Source organism: Parasteatoda tepidariorum, chromosome 1 (assembly GCF_982258835.1).
Source record: "Parasteatoda tepidariorum strain Cologne lab strain chromosome 1, Ptep-v5.0, whole genome shotgun sequence".
NCBI classification, from domain to species: domain Eukaryota; kingdom Metazoa; phylum Arthropoda; class Arachnida; order Araneae; family Theridiidae; genus Parasteatoda; species Parasteatoda tepidariorum.
Window position 1 is genome coordinate 60,893,149 of NC_141755.1, and position 20,489 is coordinate 60,913,637.

Genomic DNA, 20,489 nt, shown 5'->3' on the forward strand with positions numbered 1-20,489 from the left:
TAAAGTAGTTGTCCCAAAGACATATGAAATGCTTTAGCAGTGTAGTGAAATTTGTCTTATTTGACCATTTGTTATGCATTGCATTTTTGTAAATATGTGATTAACTTTTTTAAACAAGACTTGTACGTTAGTGACTTATGCGTGCAGTAGTGAAATAATACCAATATTACAATTTATGGTAAATTTAACGAATGTAACTAAACACAAATGTGATAAGTACAGCTTAGCGCATTATACTTTAAGCATATTAAAGCGTAAACAACTTATTTGCACTAAAATGAGTGAATAAATTGCATAAATATAATCTTGTATTTGTTTTTCAAAACTACAAATATCCAAAAAATACAGGTTTCAAAAATACATGTTTTGCCGTAAAAATCCTATATCTTATTATAATTTTTGCATGATTTTATAATACACATTTTCAATGCATCACCTTCATTAAATTTCGAAGTATAATGAACTGTTGAGTGAATTTAATGAGATTAATAATACATAAATTAAAAATTTAGAAATAAACGAATATTCTTAAAAACTTTTATCAGCATTATGTTATGCGCATGCAGTTTATATTAACACTAATAAGCAAACTAGGGTAAAAAATTTAGAAATTTTTATTCCAAAACTTTAAACTAAAAAAGGTTTATAATCAGTAAAATTGATAGAAATTCAAGAACTGGGCTTATATTACATGGTAGTGAAATAAATTGATTTTAGAACAATTTTTGTTACGTCTCTTTATGATAAATGTTTCAGCTTTATGTGGTTAAAAGTTATCTTTATTGCCTGAACCTGAATTCATCGTTTGTAAGTTTTGCTTTAGATGTCTTAAAGTTTATCGAAAAGAGTTTTGGATTTTTAGTGTCGAAAGTATTTCTACAATTGCCTAAAAGAAACTAAAGTACAGTCTAGAATTAAGTAAAGATTATAACACCATTGCTTATAAAGAGTCAACGTAATGTTAAGAAATATGAATAATAATAACCTTCATATTTCGTTAAATAATCTCTATTATCACGGAAAATGTAGTTTTGTTCTTGTAATTGCCTCTTAATTCCAGCTCTCAAAGACTAGGAAAAATTCAGGAACCTATATGGTAACATTAAACAAAGAACTATACAGTTGCTTTGGAAAATTTGGTAATTATAATATGGTGTACTGTTATATTGTTTTTAAAGATGAACATAAAATATTTTATACGATTTATATAGGATATTTTTATACCTTTCAAACAAAAAGAGCAATGAGTGAATGAACTCGAATGTCTAGTTTTGATGAATTATTTATTCGAAGTTATTATATGTAGATTTTACAGATTAAGTTTTAAGGATTTTTTCCGAAGAAATGACAAAAATCATTTTTAGAAGTATAATTGTGCGTGTATTTTTTAATTTTTAAATTTTTTATTTTTTGGAGCTATTAATTTACTATTAAGTTTCTATAAAATATGCCATGCTAAGAACAAAAATAAATGTTTTCATAAAATATGATTAATTTCATGCTATTGTTTGCTGCTCCAATGGTATAGTTTATCAACCTTTAAGTATATGCTAATTAACGTTATCCTCGTAATAGGTAAATTCTTTAGTGAATATTAAATTTAATAATGATGATGTTTAAAGATTGTTTTCGAAATACCTTAAAATTCTTTCTTATTTTTTAGGTATCAAACTTGCTCCAAATAACATTAAAAAATTCAAAGTAAAAAATAATATTTTTAAAAACCACGTTTTTGTAGTGGAGAATAATAATTAAAAAAAATTTGAAAAACGAAAAACGTGGGGCGCATGAAATACATAACAGTAATGTTATATTAGTGTGTGTATGTGTGCTCTTGAAAATATGTGTATGGTATGTTAGTAATTGTAATTGTATCTGAATGTGGAATATGTTTGTGTATATGCATATGTATGTGGATGTATATGTGGTTGTGCATGTGTATGAGTAAAAAAATGTGTATATGTATGTGTATATATACTGTTATGTATTTCATGCGCCCCACATTTTTCGTTTTTCAATTTTTTTTTAATTATTATTCTTCACCACAAAAACGTGGTTTTTAAAAATATTATTTTTTACTTTGAATTTTTTAATTTTAAATTATAATTTTTTTAATTTTTATTTTATATTTTTTAAAAGTTATTACTTTTCAATTATTATTCTTCACTACAAAAAACGTGGTTTTTAAAAATATATATTTTTATTTAGATTATTTTTCTTAGTCAAGAGTAGTCAAGACTACTACAAGACCACTACTAAAATAATACAACTTTCATTTTAAGTTAGGGATACAAAAATCTTTATAGATAAACAATACCTTTACGACTTTCATTAGTTTTATGCTGATGACGACCAAAAAAAATCTGGAAATGAATGAGGAAAAACTGGATCCTACCACGTGATTTTTCAGCCAATAAAAATACTCCGACAATAAAAATCTTTTCACCTGACATGTAATACTAATTTGAAATAATGGAATCGACAACAAAAGACAATCTCGAAAATAATTTTTTTTTTAAATTTTTATTTTATTTTACTTTGTAGGTCTTTTTTCTTTTCATTTTCATGCATTGTCATCCGATTCTGAACTATGTGCCAAATTTGAAGTTTGTAGCTAGTCGGGAAGTTAGTTTAAAATCGATTACAAAATTCCACCCGGACAGACATACACGAAGGCAAGTTTATATAAACGTGGTAATAAAAATGAAGAAACAGGCACACAACAATACCTTTTAAAATGATGTTTGTTCAAAAATATTGGAAATGACCATTCTTAGTTTCTCATTAAAAATGACATTATTTGGTTTTAAAAAAAGGGGTTAGATACTTAAAGTTATTCTTAAATTAACAGAATTTTCTGTAATTAGTTGGTAGCCATCTCTTAAGTCTCTCTTAGATTGTAATATAGTTTGTAACATTGTAAGTAAATTTTTTAGTGAAAAGTAACTTTAATGATGAAATCAACATTAAAATATCTCCAACAGCAATACTTTTTAAAACGATTCCAGTTAAAAAAATACTAAAAGATCACTCATAGTTAAGCAGAGAAAAAACATATTTAGTTTTTAAAAAAAAGTTTTGGAGACTTAAAGTCATTTTTAAACTAATAGATTTTTGTTTAATTATTTAGTAGCCAACTCTTAAGTCTTTCTAGGACTGTAATTAAAGATGAGCTTCAAAAACCTTAATTGCCCGTCATCAAAAAAGTAACACCACATACAAAAAGGAAGTTTACTTCATTAATTGTTTCCATTTAAAGTTTTTTCACTTTAAAAGTGGAATTTAGTATTTAATTAAGGTTTCTAAATAAGAAATCAACGTAGAATTTAAAAATTGTTGTCTGTATTTAGTTTTGCTGTTTTTCGTTAGAATGCTCCTATTATTTTCGTAAATATAGTTGTTTTCTACAAAAAATAAAAGTTGTTTATCATTGTTTTTATTTTATTTAATATGCCGGCTAATAATTTTTCTTGTTTTATGAAGATGGAGAATAATATTTAGTTTCTCCAATGACTTCTTTTGTAACGTGTAATATCATTGCAACAATACGTGAATGCTTTGTTTGTTGTGTTTTGAAAATTTTACTACTGTATTTTCTTTTTGACATGGAACACTAAACATTGATTTTAACCCTAATGAATATGAAACAAATATTTCAAAAAAATAAAAGCATCTTTTGTGAATCTGTACGAAGGAAAAAACTCTAGTAAAATTAACGTACTTTATGGTAATGATATTTTTGAGTGTTATGACAATTGATGAGTAATAATAATTTGAGTGATGAGTAATGACAATTGACGAGCTAATGACATTATGCCAATGACAGTTTTGAGGAGTAAGTAATTGAGAAACTGTTGCGAATGTTTAAATGAAGAAGACAATGAGTTAAGAGGAATACAATGTGTCAGCTATATTTCCTTAATCATATTCACAGTAAAAAAATCAATTATAAAATATTTACATTAATATATAATAGAGCTCAGTGTAAATAAAGTTTTTGGTCGATCACTGATTTTTGATTGATAAATTTTCCTTTTAGATGTTATTTAGTATTTTTATCACCGGCAATGAAGACACAATTCGGAGATTACTACTATCAAATTTCAACTCCATAGCCTTGTTATTCTGAATTCAATTCAGAAGACAAGGGAACTCCTGGGACGAGAATTGGGAGAAACTAGCATTCGTGGAGGATTTTGTTTTAGAATAACCAGTATTTGCGTTATATGGAGAGCAAACCACTAAAACCTCCCGTGGTTAGCTCTATGGCAAGGGGACTCTTACCCATGATCTGCCTACCAATGAGGATATTTTACATCAGCACTGTGGGTGGTGCGAACCAGGTGCTAAATTCAAATAGACCAGCCCCTCAGGGACTCGAACCTGGGTCACCTCTACGGGAGGTAAGTGCTCTATACAATAAGCCAAAAATAAAGAGTGAACATGCTGCTCCAAGTATTCGTCATTTTGATATCTTTGCATATTTATCTAAGATCCATAGCAGTGTGGTATTTTTAATATTAGTAAAGTTTGTTTTAAGCCCGATACAATAAGCATGTTGCAATATAGTTGCAAAATGTTTGTAATAAACAAAAACTTTGATAAAAAGCCAAGAAACTGTTCTTATTTACTCCCTAAACCAGGGCAGTGGCAAAAATAAATTGATTGATTTTGTGGTTTTTAATTAATTGTGATATAGAATTTAGCAAAGGAATCAAAAAAATTTAAAAATTTTCTAATACGCTTTTTTTAGATTTATATAATGAACTTTTCACTGATTATATTCGTTAAAAAAGATAAAATAAATGAATGATAACTTATAACTTATTTTATAAAATACTTTCTGAAGCACATTATTTGAAATAAATTGAATTATTTTTAAAGCAGGAATTTCATTTTCAGAATATTACTTTTCTTCTGATCTTGAATAGAATAATCTTATTATGTAATTTCTATATATTTTATTTCAGAATAGTAAAATTATAAGCTATAAGATAAAATAATTTTATAAGAAAGTTGTAGTTTATTCTACAGTTATAAAAGATATCCCACATGTCTTTATACTTCAACAAATTATGTAAAATTTTATTTGATGAAACTTCAATAAGAACCCAAGGCCGTAAAAACAATTATAAAAATTTAATTAAATTTTCAGCTGCTTCAGAAAAATGAAAACTTCAAACGTTAAAAGCATTATTTTTCTAAAGAATGTAGAAGCTTTGATTTTATAAATTGCATTTCATGAAGTTACTTTATTGAATTAATTAAGTCATTAGACCCATTGAAAATAATAAAGCTGCTTTCCGGATCATGAATTAATGTCTTAAAAAATGTCTAATTTTTTTATTCATATTTAAGTTTTGAAAATGTTTCGAAATTTGCATTAGCGAGACAATTTTAATCCCGTGTGTAATCACGTTAATGGTTCACTAAGCAAAAGATAATTACAACGCATAACGAATGACATACAAAGCTCGTAAATATTTTTTTTATTAATAAATTAAAGGTTTTGTTTTAATTAAATAACAAACAAAAAACTGAGTTCATGAACTATGTAATAAATGAAAAAAAAAGTAATTTTTTTTTAAACTGTAAATAAAAAATACTTTTTTATAGGAATAAGCTTAAGAAGTAGATACTTTTTAAAACACTCAAATACTTTTGAAATTCTTTTATTTATAAGAGGATAAATATTAAAAGTATTTTAATTTATTAAAAATTTTAAGTATCTTCATATCTCTATTATGTATGCAACATCGTGGGGCATGAATTAAAATGCTACAGACTTTTGTAGAATACAAATTGGGTGAAAAAAGCACCCATTTGAAATGACCTAAAAAATTAAAATATAAGGATATAGAAATGTGTCATAATTTATTATTAATATATATATATATTTATTTTTTCATGATATAAACATATTATAAAGAGCAATTTTTATCTCAGGATAATTATTCTTTATTCGGAAATATCGCATTTATTCTAAATGATGCGTCCTAATGATGACCTTTACGTTTTCCAATTTTTCTATTTTATTTTATTTTATTACTCCTCTTTGTGTTTACATCTATAGATATATATCATTCATGGGCTGTAATAGTTGTACAACTCAAAAAACACGAGATTTGGACTGAGAACAGGTGTGAATGGGAATATACACATTCTTTTCAGCAGCAATACTAGCACAACTACAATATATATATATATATATATATATATATATATATATATATATATATATATATATATATATATATATATATATATATATATATATATATATATATATATATATATATATATACTAGCCGCTTAAGGCGGCCAGCTGTCCGCCACGCTAAAGGTTTTCACAAATAAAGTTTTTTAAAACATAGCAGGAAATTCGAAGATTAGTGGACAATTAAAGTGTTCCTGTCCTGCAACGTTGTCTTCATACCCAGTTCTGCTGCAGATGTGTTATAGCTCTTGAGGATGTTTGAAGATGTAACTTTGCTATGGTAACCTAAGGCCTATGTTAACCTAACCTATAATATAACTATCAGGTGGAGACTTTTTTTTTAAAAAAAAAGGCCTCAGAAATTGTAAAAGCATACAAAACTTGCTTTCGAAATCATCATTGGCCAATAGCTGAAAATTAAAGCGCAGTTAATAAGATATTTAAGAAACAGCAATAAAATATTCCTATTTCTTCCTAATTTTCCCCTAATAAAATATTAATATTCCTATAACTTCCTATTCTTGTAAAACTTCTTTATAAACAATATTTTTAGTTTTTCCATTTGGTGCGAATAAGTATAAGTTCTTTTCTTCACCAACTCTTGAGCAGCCAACATAAAGCTGTCCATGTGAAAAGCAAGGCTTCTGCAAGTCAAGACCAACGACTTTTAAAGATTGTCCCTGAGATTTATTTATACTCATCGCAAAACTAAGTCGAACAGGAAACTGAAGTCGTTTAAACTGAAATGGATTGTCTGAAGATATGATGGGGATGCGAGGAATAAGCACACTATTTCCTGTTGACTGTCCTGTTATAATCATAGCTTCAATAACATTAGGCATCAATTTTTTCACAATCAATCTTGTTCCATTACACAATGCAGGTGGATCCAAATTTCTTAAAAGCATAATTGGTGCTCCAATTTTCAATTCTAATTTATGTGCAGGCACTCCAGGTGGTTCCAATGAGTTCAAAAATTCTGTCGGAAAGTTGACAACTTGATCTATTTCCATGACAGCGTCGATAGACTTGTAAATTTCCAGAGCACCAGGTAATTTCTTTAAAAGTTTGTTATTTATCACGTTAACAATATCATTTGTTGGAGAAAGGATAGCTCTTTCACATAACCATTGAGGGTTGCAGTAATTTTCATGAATATTGGGAAAAACCATTTCTTTGAGTTCGTCGGTTGTGGCAACACGGTTTCCAATATTTTCCACGTCTATAAGCCCTTCTTCATCGCCACTAATATCACCATTTCCAAGTCTTAGAAGATTGTTGGCAAATTCCTGTGCAAAGAATTGTCCTGTTAAATGAACTCGCATATTTGTTTTCAGCCGCAGTCTTTGAACATTTGTCCAAATGTAAGATGTCTTTATACATGCATGTATTTCATCTGCCTTTGTCCCACGTTGTATTACAGGAAGTGTTTGTCGAAAATCACCAGATAAAACTAAAGTTACACCTCCCATACACTTGTTGTTTTTTAAAAGGTCTTGCATAGTGATATCCAGGGCTTCCAAAGCAGCTTTATGTGACATAGTGCACTCATCCCAAACTATTAGTTTACATCTTCTAAGAACATCAGCTTTGTGCGAGCTTCTGGAAATATTGCAGGTAGGATGCTCGACGGTTGATAAATTTAAAGGTAATTTAAACACTGAATGAGCTGTTCGTCCACCAGACAAAAGAGTTGCAGCAATACCAGAGGATGCAACAGCAAGTGCAATCTTATTTCTTTGTCTCACTTTTGCTAAAATCAGATTTATGAGATAAGTTTTTCCTGTTCCACCAGGTGCTTCCACAAAAAATATTCCACCGACGTCATTAAACACAGGAAATAAGATTTTCTCCAAAGCTTCCTTCTGGTCTTGAACCAGATTTGGCTCATTCGAATCAATGTATGATGTCATTTCATCTGTATTGTAATTTGTTGCCCTCAAAATTTCTCTGTTTAAGTCAATGGTATCTGTTTGTTGTGGCAAAGGAAATCCATAAGTTTTTAAACCAGAACCACCCAATTCTTTGACCTTGTTTTCAAGAAGAATTAATGCCTGATTGAAGATGGCATCATCATAATTTAAATCCATGTCAGTACTTCTAATCCTGGCCTGGTGCAAAACATCTTCAGCCATATTTTCTCTTTGTAAATTCCACAATTCCAGAGGATTTGCGATAGAACATGTTTGCAACATAATTGCAAATAAATTACGCAGCATTTCAGGTGATCGAACAACAGCAGCTTCTTCTAACGTGCTTTTCCAGTGCGAGTCATCTTCAAGAAGTCTTCTTACCTGGCAAGCCTGCTTAAATGTTTCGCATTTTATTTCTCCAAAAGTCTTTAAGTCATTGAAAGATGTAGGTCCGTGCACCTCATGAAGCAGCAGTCGAAGATGAAAACATTCGGAATTGTTAGGATGAATAGTGTAGACGCGAACAAGTGCATCACTTGATTTAATTCCTGGGTCTTCAGATACTGTCTGACCAGATTTCCGCCGAACCCACTTTTTGCTGCTTGCAGACCATGTATAGTACTTTGGCAACTGATTATACAACAAAGTGCGAGCAAAATCATCGTTTTGACATAAGCTAAAAAAAGAAGTAAGTGTTGTGGCTGGTGGAGCTTGAGCTCTTTCCCGTGCATTTTCTGATGTGAAGTAAACTCGCTGGCCATTCTCTAAGTGTACACTTAAATGAACAACTGTTGGATGCCTTTCATGTATAGGGAAACCCAAAATACGCCACACTGCCTCATTGCTACTGATGTATCGTCCTATTTCATAATGCTGTACTTCATCATGCACACTTTCGTCGTTGGCAATGTTAAATACAGCCATATCAGATCCTTTGTTTACATATTTGCAAACATATTTTATAGATTTTATCGAATTACAAAATTCCACATTAATATGGGCATTAAAAGTTTTTGACAACAATGGACAAAAAGGAACTACCCATCTATTATCAATAACAATATCAGAACTCCGTACTTTTTTAACTGTCGTATAACCACCATCCTCTGGACTCTGTCGACGATACAGGGGATATCCATCTTCCCCTGTTTGTGTTTCTTTCAAAAAATTTCGAGGGTACCTCTTCGTACATTTTCCATCTTTCATGCAAGGAGACTGTTGATTCAGGATCCCACAAGGGCCATGTATCATTTGTGTCTTAATAACATCATGCAAAACTGGATCAATTTCTGGATCTGGTATTTCTGCACTTATTACATTATCTATGCTATGAACATGGATTTTTTCATGCAGCCAAATTAAGATATGAGCATGTGGGAGACCACGTTTTTGCCACTCTATTGTGTACATAAAACATTGAACAGAGCCAAATACTTTTCCTTTGTTGATGAGAATCATAAGAGCTTTTAGTTTAAGATGAAAAACTCTTGCTAGCAAATCATGTCGATCGTGACTTCCCTGCCTAGGCATTAATTCATTGGTAACCTCCTGCCACTGAGGATTACAGGTGAATGTAATAAACAAATCAGGTTTCCCGTAATTTCTAACATATGTCATCGCATCTTGAGTTCGCTCATGCATGTAGCGTGGACCACCAGTAAATGTAGAAGGTAAAATTACCATTTTACCAATATCATGAACATTCCCGTCTCTGTTTAGGGCATCCTTGAGATGAACATACTCTTCAACACGTAGTTTCTTCTGGTTCAAGCGTACAAACCTCAGTCGCTCAGATTCAATTTTTGCGAACATGTCCACAATAAATTGATTCAAAAGTTCCTTGCATCTCAAAATAATATTGAAATTTGCAGCTCGAAACATAATTCGATAGGCATAAAAATCCATGGCTGAAATTTTCTTAGAAGTCGGGAAGCCAGTAGTTGGGTTTACTTGCCTTAGTTCAAAATGGTAGCCGTCTTCACCTTGCCAGAACATCAAAGGATACTGCAATGCATCATATGCTCGGTGTGTTTCTGCAATTTTTTTAATTTCATTACTTTTTAATTCCAATACTATATCTCTGCTACTGTATACGTCACCTGCAAGAATAACTGCCACCTCCGATGTATTTGGAGCATTAAATCGTCTTTCATGCTGACCGACAGGTGTTTTATCTGCCTGAATTATAACTTTTAATTCAGGAGTCATTTTCTCCATGGCCAACTTAAAACTTCTCACGTAATTATTGTGTTCATGCAACATTTCTTGCAAACTTGAAACTAATGCTTGTTTTGCTTGCAAAACATTCCTGCAACGTTGTTCGGATTGCTTTTCCTGATCACCTACAAAGTATAATTGAAGAAATTTTGGCTTATCATTTATTTGTGGTTGTTGGCTTCCTATTCTGTGGTACACTTGTCCCTGAACTTTGAAAGTAGGCATAAAGCCTTGTTCCCGAATTTCACTCCCAGATCCAAATGATGTCATCTGAAAGCATGAATTGTATCTTCTGATGTTACTTTGAAAATGTACTGTTTCAATTGAAGAATCTGTTAACAATGCCAGTAGAGGTTCAGGAGGTGTTTGAAGTTCACAGAGCTTAATTTTTCCATTGCTACAACACATACTTGGTGCTTCACCTTTCCATTTTAATGCCTGGCAAGAAATGCATTCTGTTGCCATTCCGCCAATTTCTATCAATGGATCTGATGCATAACATAAAGATGGGTTGTACATAAATGCAGAGTTTTCCTTTTCTTGCCACAAATGCAATCGAGCTTGGGATGTTGAAGCACGATTTTCTTCTAGCCTTCTTCGACATTCCTGGGATGTTTCTCGGGTCCTTGCATTTCTGGTTGAGACACGATTATTTTCTAATCTTCTTCCGCGTTCTTCAGATGTTTCTCGGGTCCTTGCATTTCTGGTTGAGACACGATTATTTTCTAATCTTCTTCCGCGTTCTTCAGATGTTTCTTGAGCCCTAGCACTGCTTGTCGAAATTCGGTCATATTCCATCCTTCTTTGACGTTCCACAGACATTTCTTGGGCCCTTCTTCTTCTTTGAGAATCTCTTAATGTCTTTTTCTTTGACAAAATACAAAGTTTTTTGGAAGGCGGTTCTGCCATATCAGTAATCGGGTGTTTAAGAAGTCAACGAATACTTTAGAACAACAATTACTATGAAAGCAAATCATGAAACTTCAATATTAAAATCTAAGTGCCTACCTGCAAACTGAAACTTTCTGAAAATAACTAATTACATTTAATAAAAACTGTTAAAATAATGAAAAGAAAAACCAAAGAGATCCAAGGTAAGTGTGATCGTTCCTTCAAAAACAATTAAATTCCTATTTTATATATTATATAGCTACTACGCTTAAGAAAAAAAAACGAAAATGCTGAATACATGAAAAGAACACGAAAACGAACTAATTTTTTATGGTATCAACTTCTATTTCTATATAATTTTTTATGGTATCAATTTATATATCTATATCGCTACAAAAATTATCGTTTTCGCTTAAGAAAAAAAATAGAGCGTGGAAAGAAGAAGAAAAACTTATTATAACAATTATGAACAGCGACAAATATATCAAAGCGAATCGTTCTATTTACGTATCGAATATGTTGCCACATTTTTAACACAAAAGTTAAACTTTTCTCCACTTTGATAAATGTATGCTAATGCGAACCTTACAATTAAAATATTAATTCCTTTGTATATTATTGGTTTAAGTTGTCGAAAATTAATATTTCAATTGTAAGGTTCGCATTAGCATACATTTATAAGAGTGGAGAAAAGTATATGCATTTTTTAATAGTTTTTTGAATATGGCTCTTTGAAAACGAATATTACGTCAAGCGCTCAGGTATTATAATTTTGATCTAGTTGCGCTTGTATAATTTTGATCTAGTTGCGCTTGTATAATTTTGATCTAGTTGCGCTTTCTACGTTATTTTGTTAACATCGTTTGGTTTGTTATTTAACATCGTTTGATTTGTTATTTCTAAGTTAACTTTCAAAAAATTAGCTGGCAACAGCAACGAAAAAGCAGAGATTTTCTTACAAAATGACTGATAACTAAAAAACTAATCCAAATTTTTGAAAAAGAAAAAAAATACTTCTTCATTATGTCAAAACACAATTATGGGCCGAGTTTCGTGCCTGGGCGAGGCTTCTGGGGCGATATATTGTGATTACAGACACACACACACAGCCGCGTTTATTATTATGTATATATATATATATATATATATATATATATATATATATATATATATATATATATATATATATATATATATATATATATATATATATATATATATATATATATATATATATATATATATATATATATATATATATATATATATATATATATATATATAAAATAATTTTCTGGCTTAGGAAAATGATATAAGAAAGAAATGATCATAAAAGCATTAATTCCAGCGATAAAAAAAACACTTAAAATTTTTATATTCTTTATATCTCACTCTTCTAAGAGTTGTTTAAAACATATACTTAATGTAATCACGTGATGCTAAAAAAAGTTTGTAATACACTTTTTTAATTAAAATTCTTTGAAGATTACTTTTTCCACGTTCTACGATTAAAAAAGAAAACTAGATAATTTACTACCCATTATCATTTTAATAGAATATTCTAAAATTAGCGTTACTAGTGAAATATTTGTCTCTTATTTTCTAAGTCAGTGATAGCACAATGATAAATAAAAGGGATCAATAACTTTTTTTCTTAAGCACATGGTTTTAACCTTAAAACTATTCATTAGCTATACACGTGTCTTAATTCAAGTAGAATACTTAAATCTGCGCTTTCATAGTATGCAATTTCATTTTGAACGATATGGATAAGGTGATACATTTTTAATAACTGTAGAATAAGATTTGAAAAAAATTGATTTTCATATAATTTTTACTGAAAATTCTGTTTTTTTTGTTTAAAAACTTGAAAAATATAGCCAATTATTCAACAGAACACATTCTAAATATATTTTATATTTTATTTTTATAACAGTCGTTGAACAGCCGACCCAATTTTTATGGGTTAACGACTATTAATGTTCAACTCCGTAGCTTTGTAATTTTGAGCCCAATCCAGAAGACTAGGAAACTCCTGGATCAAGTATTGGGAGAACTTTGCCTTCGTAGAGGACTTTTTGATGGAGCTAACCCGCATTTGTGTTCCATGGAGAGGAAGACCACGAGAACTTCCCACGGTCAGCTTGACGGCAGGGGGAGTCTAATCCATGATCCGTTTACCTCTGAGGATATTTCACGTCAGCACTGCGGTCGGTGCAAGCCGGATGCAGAATTCGTATCGACTGGGATTCGAACCTGGTTTGCCTCATTGGAAGGCGAGTGCAACTCATGGACTATTTAGAATGTGAGCCATTGCGGCTCACATTCTAAATATAAGATAAATATGCACTAAGATAAATATTCACTTAGTATAAAGCCGTTACTCTCTTAAAATGAACGAGTGAAAATAACTCAACTTGAGTGCTATTTAACTCTTTCATCTAGAAAAAACCGGCCTTCTCATCTTGAGTTAAAATCACTCAAGTGAAAGAGTTATATGGAAATAGCTCAATTTGAGTGAAAAAAAATTTCACTTAAACTTGAGTTATTTTCACTCGAGTTTGAGTGATTTTCAGTATTACCTGAGTGAATCATTTTCACTCAAACTTGAGTGATTTTAACTCGTGTTTGAGTGATTTTCAGTATTTCAGTTTGTAAATTGCAGTCAAAATTTTTATTGTTAATATTCGAAATTTTTGTATTTAGTGGTGCCATCTATCGTAAGCGATAAAAAATACTATAGTTTTCGTTTCAAAAAAATTCCTTTTGATAGAGAAAGCCTTAGAGAGGAATTTTTTTTATCTCAGCGTTGGTTGAATTTAAATATCGAATTAGATAATATGGTACTGGTGAAAGTTTTCGCTGTGAGCATATCGACACTGGCTGGGATTCGAACTGGCTTCCCGTCTGTCGTGAGATTGACCGATTAACCATCTAGGCTGCAGTCCTATGACAAGACGGCTACAAAGAACTAATTAGTTTCATGAGCTGGGTCTTGTTGGCGAGAATAAAGTTTTTATTTGTTAAATCAAATAAGGTGAAAACACAGTTAAAAATTTTTTTCAGAGTTAATAGTTTGAATAGCAGCATTTTGTGGTTATCCAATTATTTTGATTGTATACGGTAAAACAACAATTAAATGAATTATTACTTAAGAAGTTTTTTTTTTTTTTATGAAAAATTCCTCACCACTGAAGATTTGAGTTTTCTTTTTCTTTCCCCTAAGTTACGTCATTTTTCTTTGAAGTTTAATTTTTAAAGGTAAGGAGCTCGAAACGAATTTTTAAAGTAAGCAGTTTTATAAATATTATGCTCATTTAGGTTCAATTGAAAATACTATGAGTCATTTTTTTTTCGAACAAATTTATTCGTTTAATTTATAAAGCTTTATTTTCAAGCAATAAAAAAGGTATATTGTTTCAAATTGCCTAAATTTTTTTAAGACAAATTTCTGAAACTAAGTGAAATTAATAAATTTTTGAAGAGGACGCGTTAAAAGCTAAAAAATTTGGATTAAATACCCTTTTTCAAACTCAATTTTGCAAACTCTTTTTATATAAATTTGTTTAAAAACCACACTATATTTGTTTTGATTAGAAAAAAATAAGTATAATTTTTGTTCTGCAATAATCCTAGCTTAGTATGAATTCGAATAAAAAAATTAACTAATTAACATTAACTACTTGACTTTACTTTAATATTGTTTTTACCATAAACTTTGATCAAACATAGTTTTCTTAAGTCAAAAAGAAATAAATAATAAAAATTAGAGAAAACGACATTTTTAATAAAATTACTAAAATACAGAAATATTTAAATACCTAATTTGAGGCATATTTTAAACTGATTAAATTGTATCGCTTCTGAATTATAAATAATTACAATTAAATCAAGTATGTATTTTATGAATTTTAACTATTATGAATATAGATAGTGTACGTTATTTCCGTTATCAATATATATGTTTAGAATTTTTACCTAATTGTAAGAAATTAATATATAATCAAAAAGAAAAAAACATTATAAAAATTTAATATACCAGCCAGGAAAGCAAGATTGAAGACATCAAACTCTTTCAATTTTATGCAAAGTAACTGCAGTTTTTCTGCAGATTCATCAGAAAGTATACTTCTGAAACAATGACTGCATAATTACTTCAAATTTACTGCAGAATGACCACGGATTTAAAGTTTCAGTTTTTTCTAAATTTATGATTTTCAAGTGACCTCACTTAAACTACAGTAATTTTGTAGACAATAGCTGAAATTTTTTCGAAATAAATTACTGAGAAATTACTTCGCATTAGCTGCAAAATAACTGCAGTGTTTTTACAGTTAAGATTGCACTACAGAAAATTTGCAGTTAACTCTAGAAAAACTACGAAATTACTTCAGTTCTGTAGAATAACTACAGTTTTTTTTCAGCTGGGATATAGGTATATAAATTCAAATTGAACTATATCTCAAAAAAATATTACTTTTAATTTTGCTCCTATTTTTTTAATATTAATCTATAACTATTGTGAAATTCTAATTTATTTGCATTTTCAAATACTTTAATTAGCATAGTACTTTTAATTAAATATTAATTCTGCATTTTCAATTTTGCCTCGAAAATTGAATTTGAAGAAAAGTGGTAAGAACTTTCATGCTAGCAACAAAGAAAAAATAGTTTGTATAATGTGATAAATACTTTATGAAATAAGAAGATAGTATTAATTCTGAATTCCAATTAAATAAAATCTAAAAACAGGATAAAAACAGAAAAATTCAAAATGCTGCTTAATTTTTTTTTGAATATAATATTTTCCACTTTTTCTTTGAATGATATATTTATAATAAAATACATTGAACGTCTGAAGATTCTGATTTGAATGAATGGATGTTGCAGATGTGAACTTTCATAAATTAAAGACAGTCAACTTTATAATTGTTGTTATTTAAATTGCTTTGTATTAACAGACTGTATGAACAATAATTTCGTAAATATCTTTTGTAAAAGAAGTATAGAATGATATGAAATTAATTATCCAGAAATGTTTTGTACCAAAATTATACATCAAAAAAACTAAAACATGGATATAAATTTATTATATTAAAATAAAATGTTAAAACTTTAATATGAAATCTGAAAAGATTCTAAAATTCTTATCAGATATAATATATTCCCATATGCTTTGACAAAGATTCTAGCAGGGAATCAAATTTTTTTAATATTTCATAATCATCCACATTTAACACTTTCAATTTTAATAAATCTTTATGACAAATAATTTAAAAGAATAGTATATTTTATTAAAAAACGCTGAAAAACAGCTAATTTAAATGGAATGTGTATATAACACATTCAAAATAAAAGTATTTTCAAAATAAAAACAACAAAGTATATCTACTAACTGAAAAGTAAAACAGCGTCTTCTTCAGAAATACCGCTGTGAACTAAAAGTTGTTTTAATTCTTCTTAATTCAAAATATTAAGTGACATATTCTCCAGAAAAAAAAATTAAACGTAAGATAAAAAGGAAGACATAATCTATTTAGATCACAGAACATAACAATTTTATTTAGATTTATTATCGTTTGCTTTTTAAAATAAAACAATAGAAATTCCAGCTTATATCTCGCACACAATTAAATAATAAATAAATCACTCAAGTTTGAGCTAAAAGCACTCAAATATTGCTTAATAAATACCACTCAAGTTTGAGTTAATGCAAAGCAAGAATTTCGCTCAAATAAGAATGTATTTAACTCAAGTTGAGTTAAAAAAATTTAACTCTTTTTTGAGTAAGGGAAATAACTCTTTCATTTTAAGAGAGTACGGTTTAGGGTAAGGGAGCACCTACCAATTTACCCGCCAAGGATTGGATTACAGTGATTACTGGTCAATTTGCACTGTGCTCCCAGCTCGCACTGATCACAGTTGGACGAAAAGCATTTTCATTGGTTTAATCATCACTGGTTAGATTCACCTTTCCTTCAAGCTAATCCTTTCACTTGAGGTTTTCTGCCCCGGTAACACAGAAGCGGTTTAGTTTCTTACAAAGAGTGCCTCACGTGAGCGAGTTTGTCGCATCGCTTGATTCATGAGTTGCATTGTTTTCTGGATTATGTTCTAAAGGTACAAGGTTTCAGAGTTGAAAAGCTTCAAATCTGACATGGCTCTCTAGCTCAACACCATTGAAAAGTCAGCAGTGCAGATATTTTTTATTTGTTGCGAAGCAAAAAATGCAATTATAATGTTCTGCAATTTTTTTTATTATAATTCTCAACATTAACGCTTTCCAATTTGACATGGATTACTAGCTCAACGCCAATGATAACGATTATGGCTTGGATATTTATTTTTTCATTTTTTGCGAAACAAATGACGTATTAATGTCTCACTTATTATGATGATATTCAACAGTAGGAAATTCAAATCTGACATGAAACTCTAATTCAACGCCAGTAATGTAGTTTACAGTGTAGATATTTTTTATTTCTTTCGAAACCAATGACGTATTAAGATATCCGACTAGTTTAGAAAACTTTCCTTCTAAATAATATAAAATTTAAAGAAGAAATAGTTTATTTGTTTTAATACGTGTAAAAATTTATAAAACTAGCAAAAAATTATTTTTTAATGTAAAAATAAGGCATTTTTTTGCATTTAGGCTAGAAACTGAAAACAATTCTATCACCTAAAACAAAAAATCCTTTGAGGATTTTATTTAAAACGCTATCAACTACATTGTGAAACATCATCGTAAAATCAAGAGCATATACTATCGGGTTTGAGATCAATGTAGTTAAAAAAAGCACATTTTTATAAATTTTCAAACTTGCTTTGGAAAAAAACATGCCGAAATTATGAAATTCTACTTTTTCTCTTAATGTGTAGTTTAAATCGTGAGTTCTATGATCATACACACTCATGAAAAATTGTAGACAATTATTTTAAAAGCAAAAGGAGATATCCTGCTTAAAAAGTAAAAAAATCAGATTTTGCAAAGAAAGCATTTAAATACCTAAAATCATTTGTCTATCCACTGTTACTACCTAGCACAAAAATTGCCATAACTTTGTAATTAATTAGAGTACAAACTAAAGTAAAGTAATTTTAGAAAGCTAAGAGTACGGGAATTTTAAATTTGTAATAAACTTGATTTCTGAAATTTTGCCCAAAATCACTTTTTACCATAATGATTTTCAAATCCGACATGGATCACTACCTCAAAGATAGTGATGAAGTTTACTGTACAGATATTTTTTTTTAAATTTCTTACGAAACAAATGACACATTTTATGATAATACGACAATTAAGACTTTAACAACGCCATTGAAAGTTGTCACGAAAGGGATTACTCATTGACTTTTCAATTTCGGCAGCAATTATGATTAACACTGATACAATTATTTCGGATCATTTTGAACATTCAATTATTATCGCATCTCAAATGTTATTTGATGCAGAAATCAAGTAGTACGTTTATAATACGAAGACATTGATTAAATCCCGTTAAGGTCATGTACGAGATGTAAAATCGGAATCAGTTTAATCAACATGAATTATTATGCTCGAAATTTGCGTGACCAAATTATAATGGCATGTGTCTAGGCGGAGCTTAATAGTTTTAGTGAAGTAGGATTGAAATGGGTTAGGAATTTTAGCTGGACACAAATTACATATTTAGTCATTTAAATTATTTGGAAAGGACTTTATTAGACCCGGAATTAAAAATAATCGTGATACTAAAATTTTAAAATCCAAGACAATAAAATGTGAAATACGTGACCTCTCACTTATGCACCACCTCTTTTATGCACCTTTTTAATTTATGCGATGATTTTAATAGGTCCCAGTACATTAGATGGGAAAATAATGATAAACATCCTTCGTTTATGCATCGCTCTAAAAGTCAATTTTTCAATTATGCGCCGAAATTTGAGGCTAACATTTTAATTTTTTAATCCTTTAAATATTTTTTCTTTTTTAAAAAAAATGTTTTAAATTAAAAATGAAGCAAATAAGCAATCCTTGTTACAGATGAAAAGAAATATATGTTGTTAGACCCTATTGAATTTGCTTCTCCCTGTGACCTTTTCAATTTTGCTGTTTCTGGAAAGACACTCTTTCTAGAATTTTGAATAGGGTGTCTTATCTGTTACACCAACAACAATGAAAGCCCATTCATCTTTTAGAAAATAACCATTCCTCTTGTCCAGAGGTTAGTTTTACTCCCATGCTGTTTTCTAGAGAAAAAAAGACACCTGGAATACGAAAGAGACCGCGATCACTTACTTACAGTCAGATGGACATTATAAGTAAATAAAAGGAGGTGATGTGTTGAGTGACATTAGTAATCGAACAACTTATTGTGCAGCATATTATGACGTCAAGTACTTTTCTTAGAAATTTATCATGTAATGTTTCACCCCCTCCCATAAAACTCAATTTTTTTGTGAAGAAGTGTTCATTTATATCTAACTAAAACTTGTGGACGATGAGAACGTGGTGGATGATACTGACGAGGATGATACAGTTCCTCCAAAAGACACAATAGTATTGGAAGCTTTAGACATTTTTCGTGATTATTTACAATTTAATTTTGTTTATGAAACTCCCCCTTATCCCATTTATATGAACTGGAGGAAACTGTTTTTGAAATACGTCGGCAAAAACAAATACAAACATGTATTAAGATTGTTTTGTAAGGAAATAAATTGTCTTAAGGTATGTTAAATTTTTTCTTTGTATAATTATAGTACTAAATACCAAAACAGTATAAATATTAACATTTAATCTTTAGAAACATATTTATTCATATTGTCACTGCAATTTACGTTGCGTTTTAGAATTTTGAAGTTTTTCACTTATGCGCCTTTTTCTCTTGGCCTCTTACACCGGTGCATAAGTGAGAGTTCACTGTATTATTAATTTCACCAATGTGATTCTTGTAAAATAGTCTAACCAATAACTTTCAACTCTACCTGAGTTTCAGGAAAAGTGTAACTTAAAGTTAGAATTACTTTAAAAGTTAGTTATTTTAAGAAATAGCTAGATTTATTGCAGAAGAAACAAATTAAAATTTAAATAAACCCACGTATCTTTTCGGTTGATTTAGATTGAGGGAATATATAATTTAGTTTCAGAAGTAGTGAAGGAATCAGGGCCACACGTAAACAGCAGCACTTTAAGTAACTAATAACTGAGTTGTTAATTAAATATGATTCAAATAAATATACGGAAAATACTACGAATGATCATT

The 20,489-nt window shown here is 29.6% G+C and overlaps 1 protein-coding gene across 1 annotated transcript; it reads right to left on the reverse strand.

The window, feature by feature from the left end:
• Positions 1 to 6,732: 6,732 nt before the first annotated feature.
• Positions 6,733 to 19,803, reverse strand: LOC147816471 (uncharacterized). Its single transcript, XM_087156515.1, has 3 exons — positions 19,751 to 19,803; positions 10,081 to 11,116; positions 6,733 to 9,969 (listed from the first exon to the last, which is right to left on the reverse strand). Exons 1-3 carry the CDS (start codon positions 19,801 to 19,803, stop codon positions 6,733 to 6,735), a joined length of 4,326 nt encoding a protein of 1,441 aa, XP_087012641.1.
• Between the last annotated feature and the right edge of the window lie 686 nt (positions 19,804 to 20,489).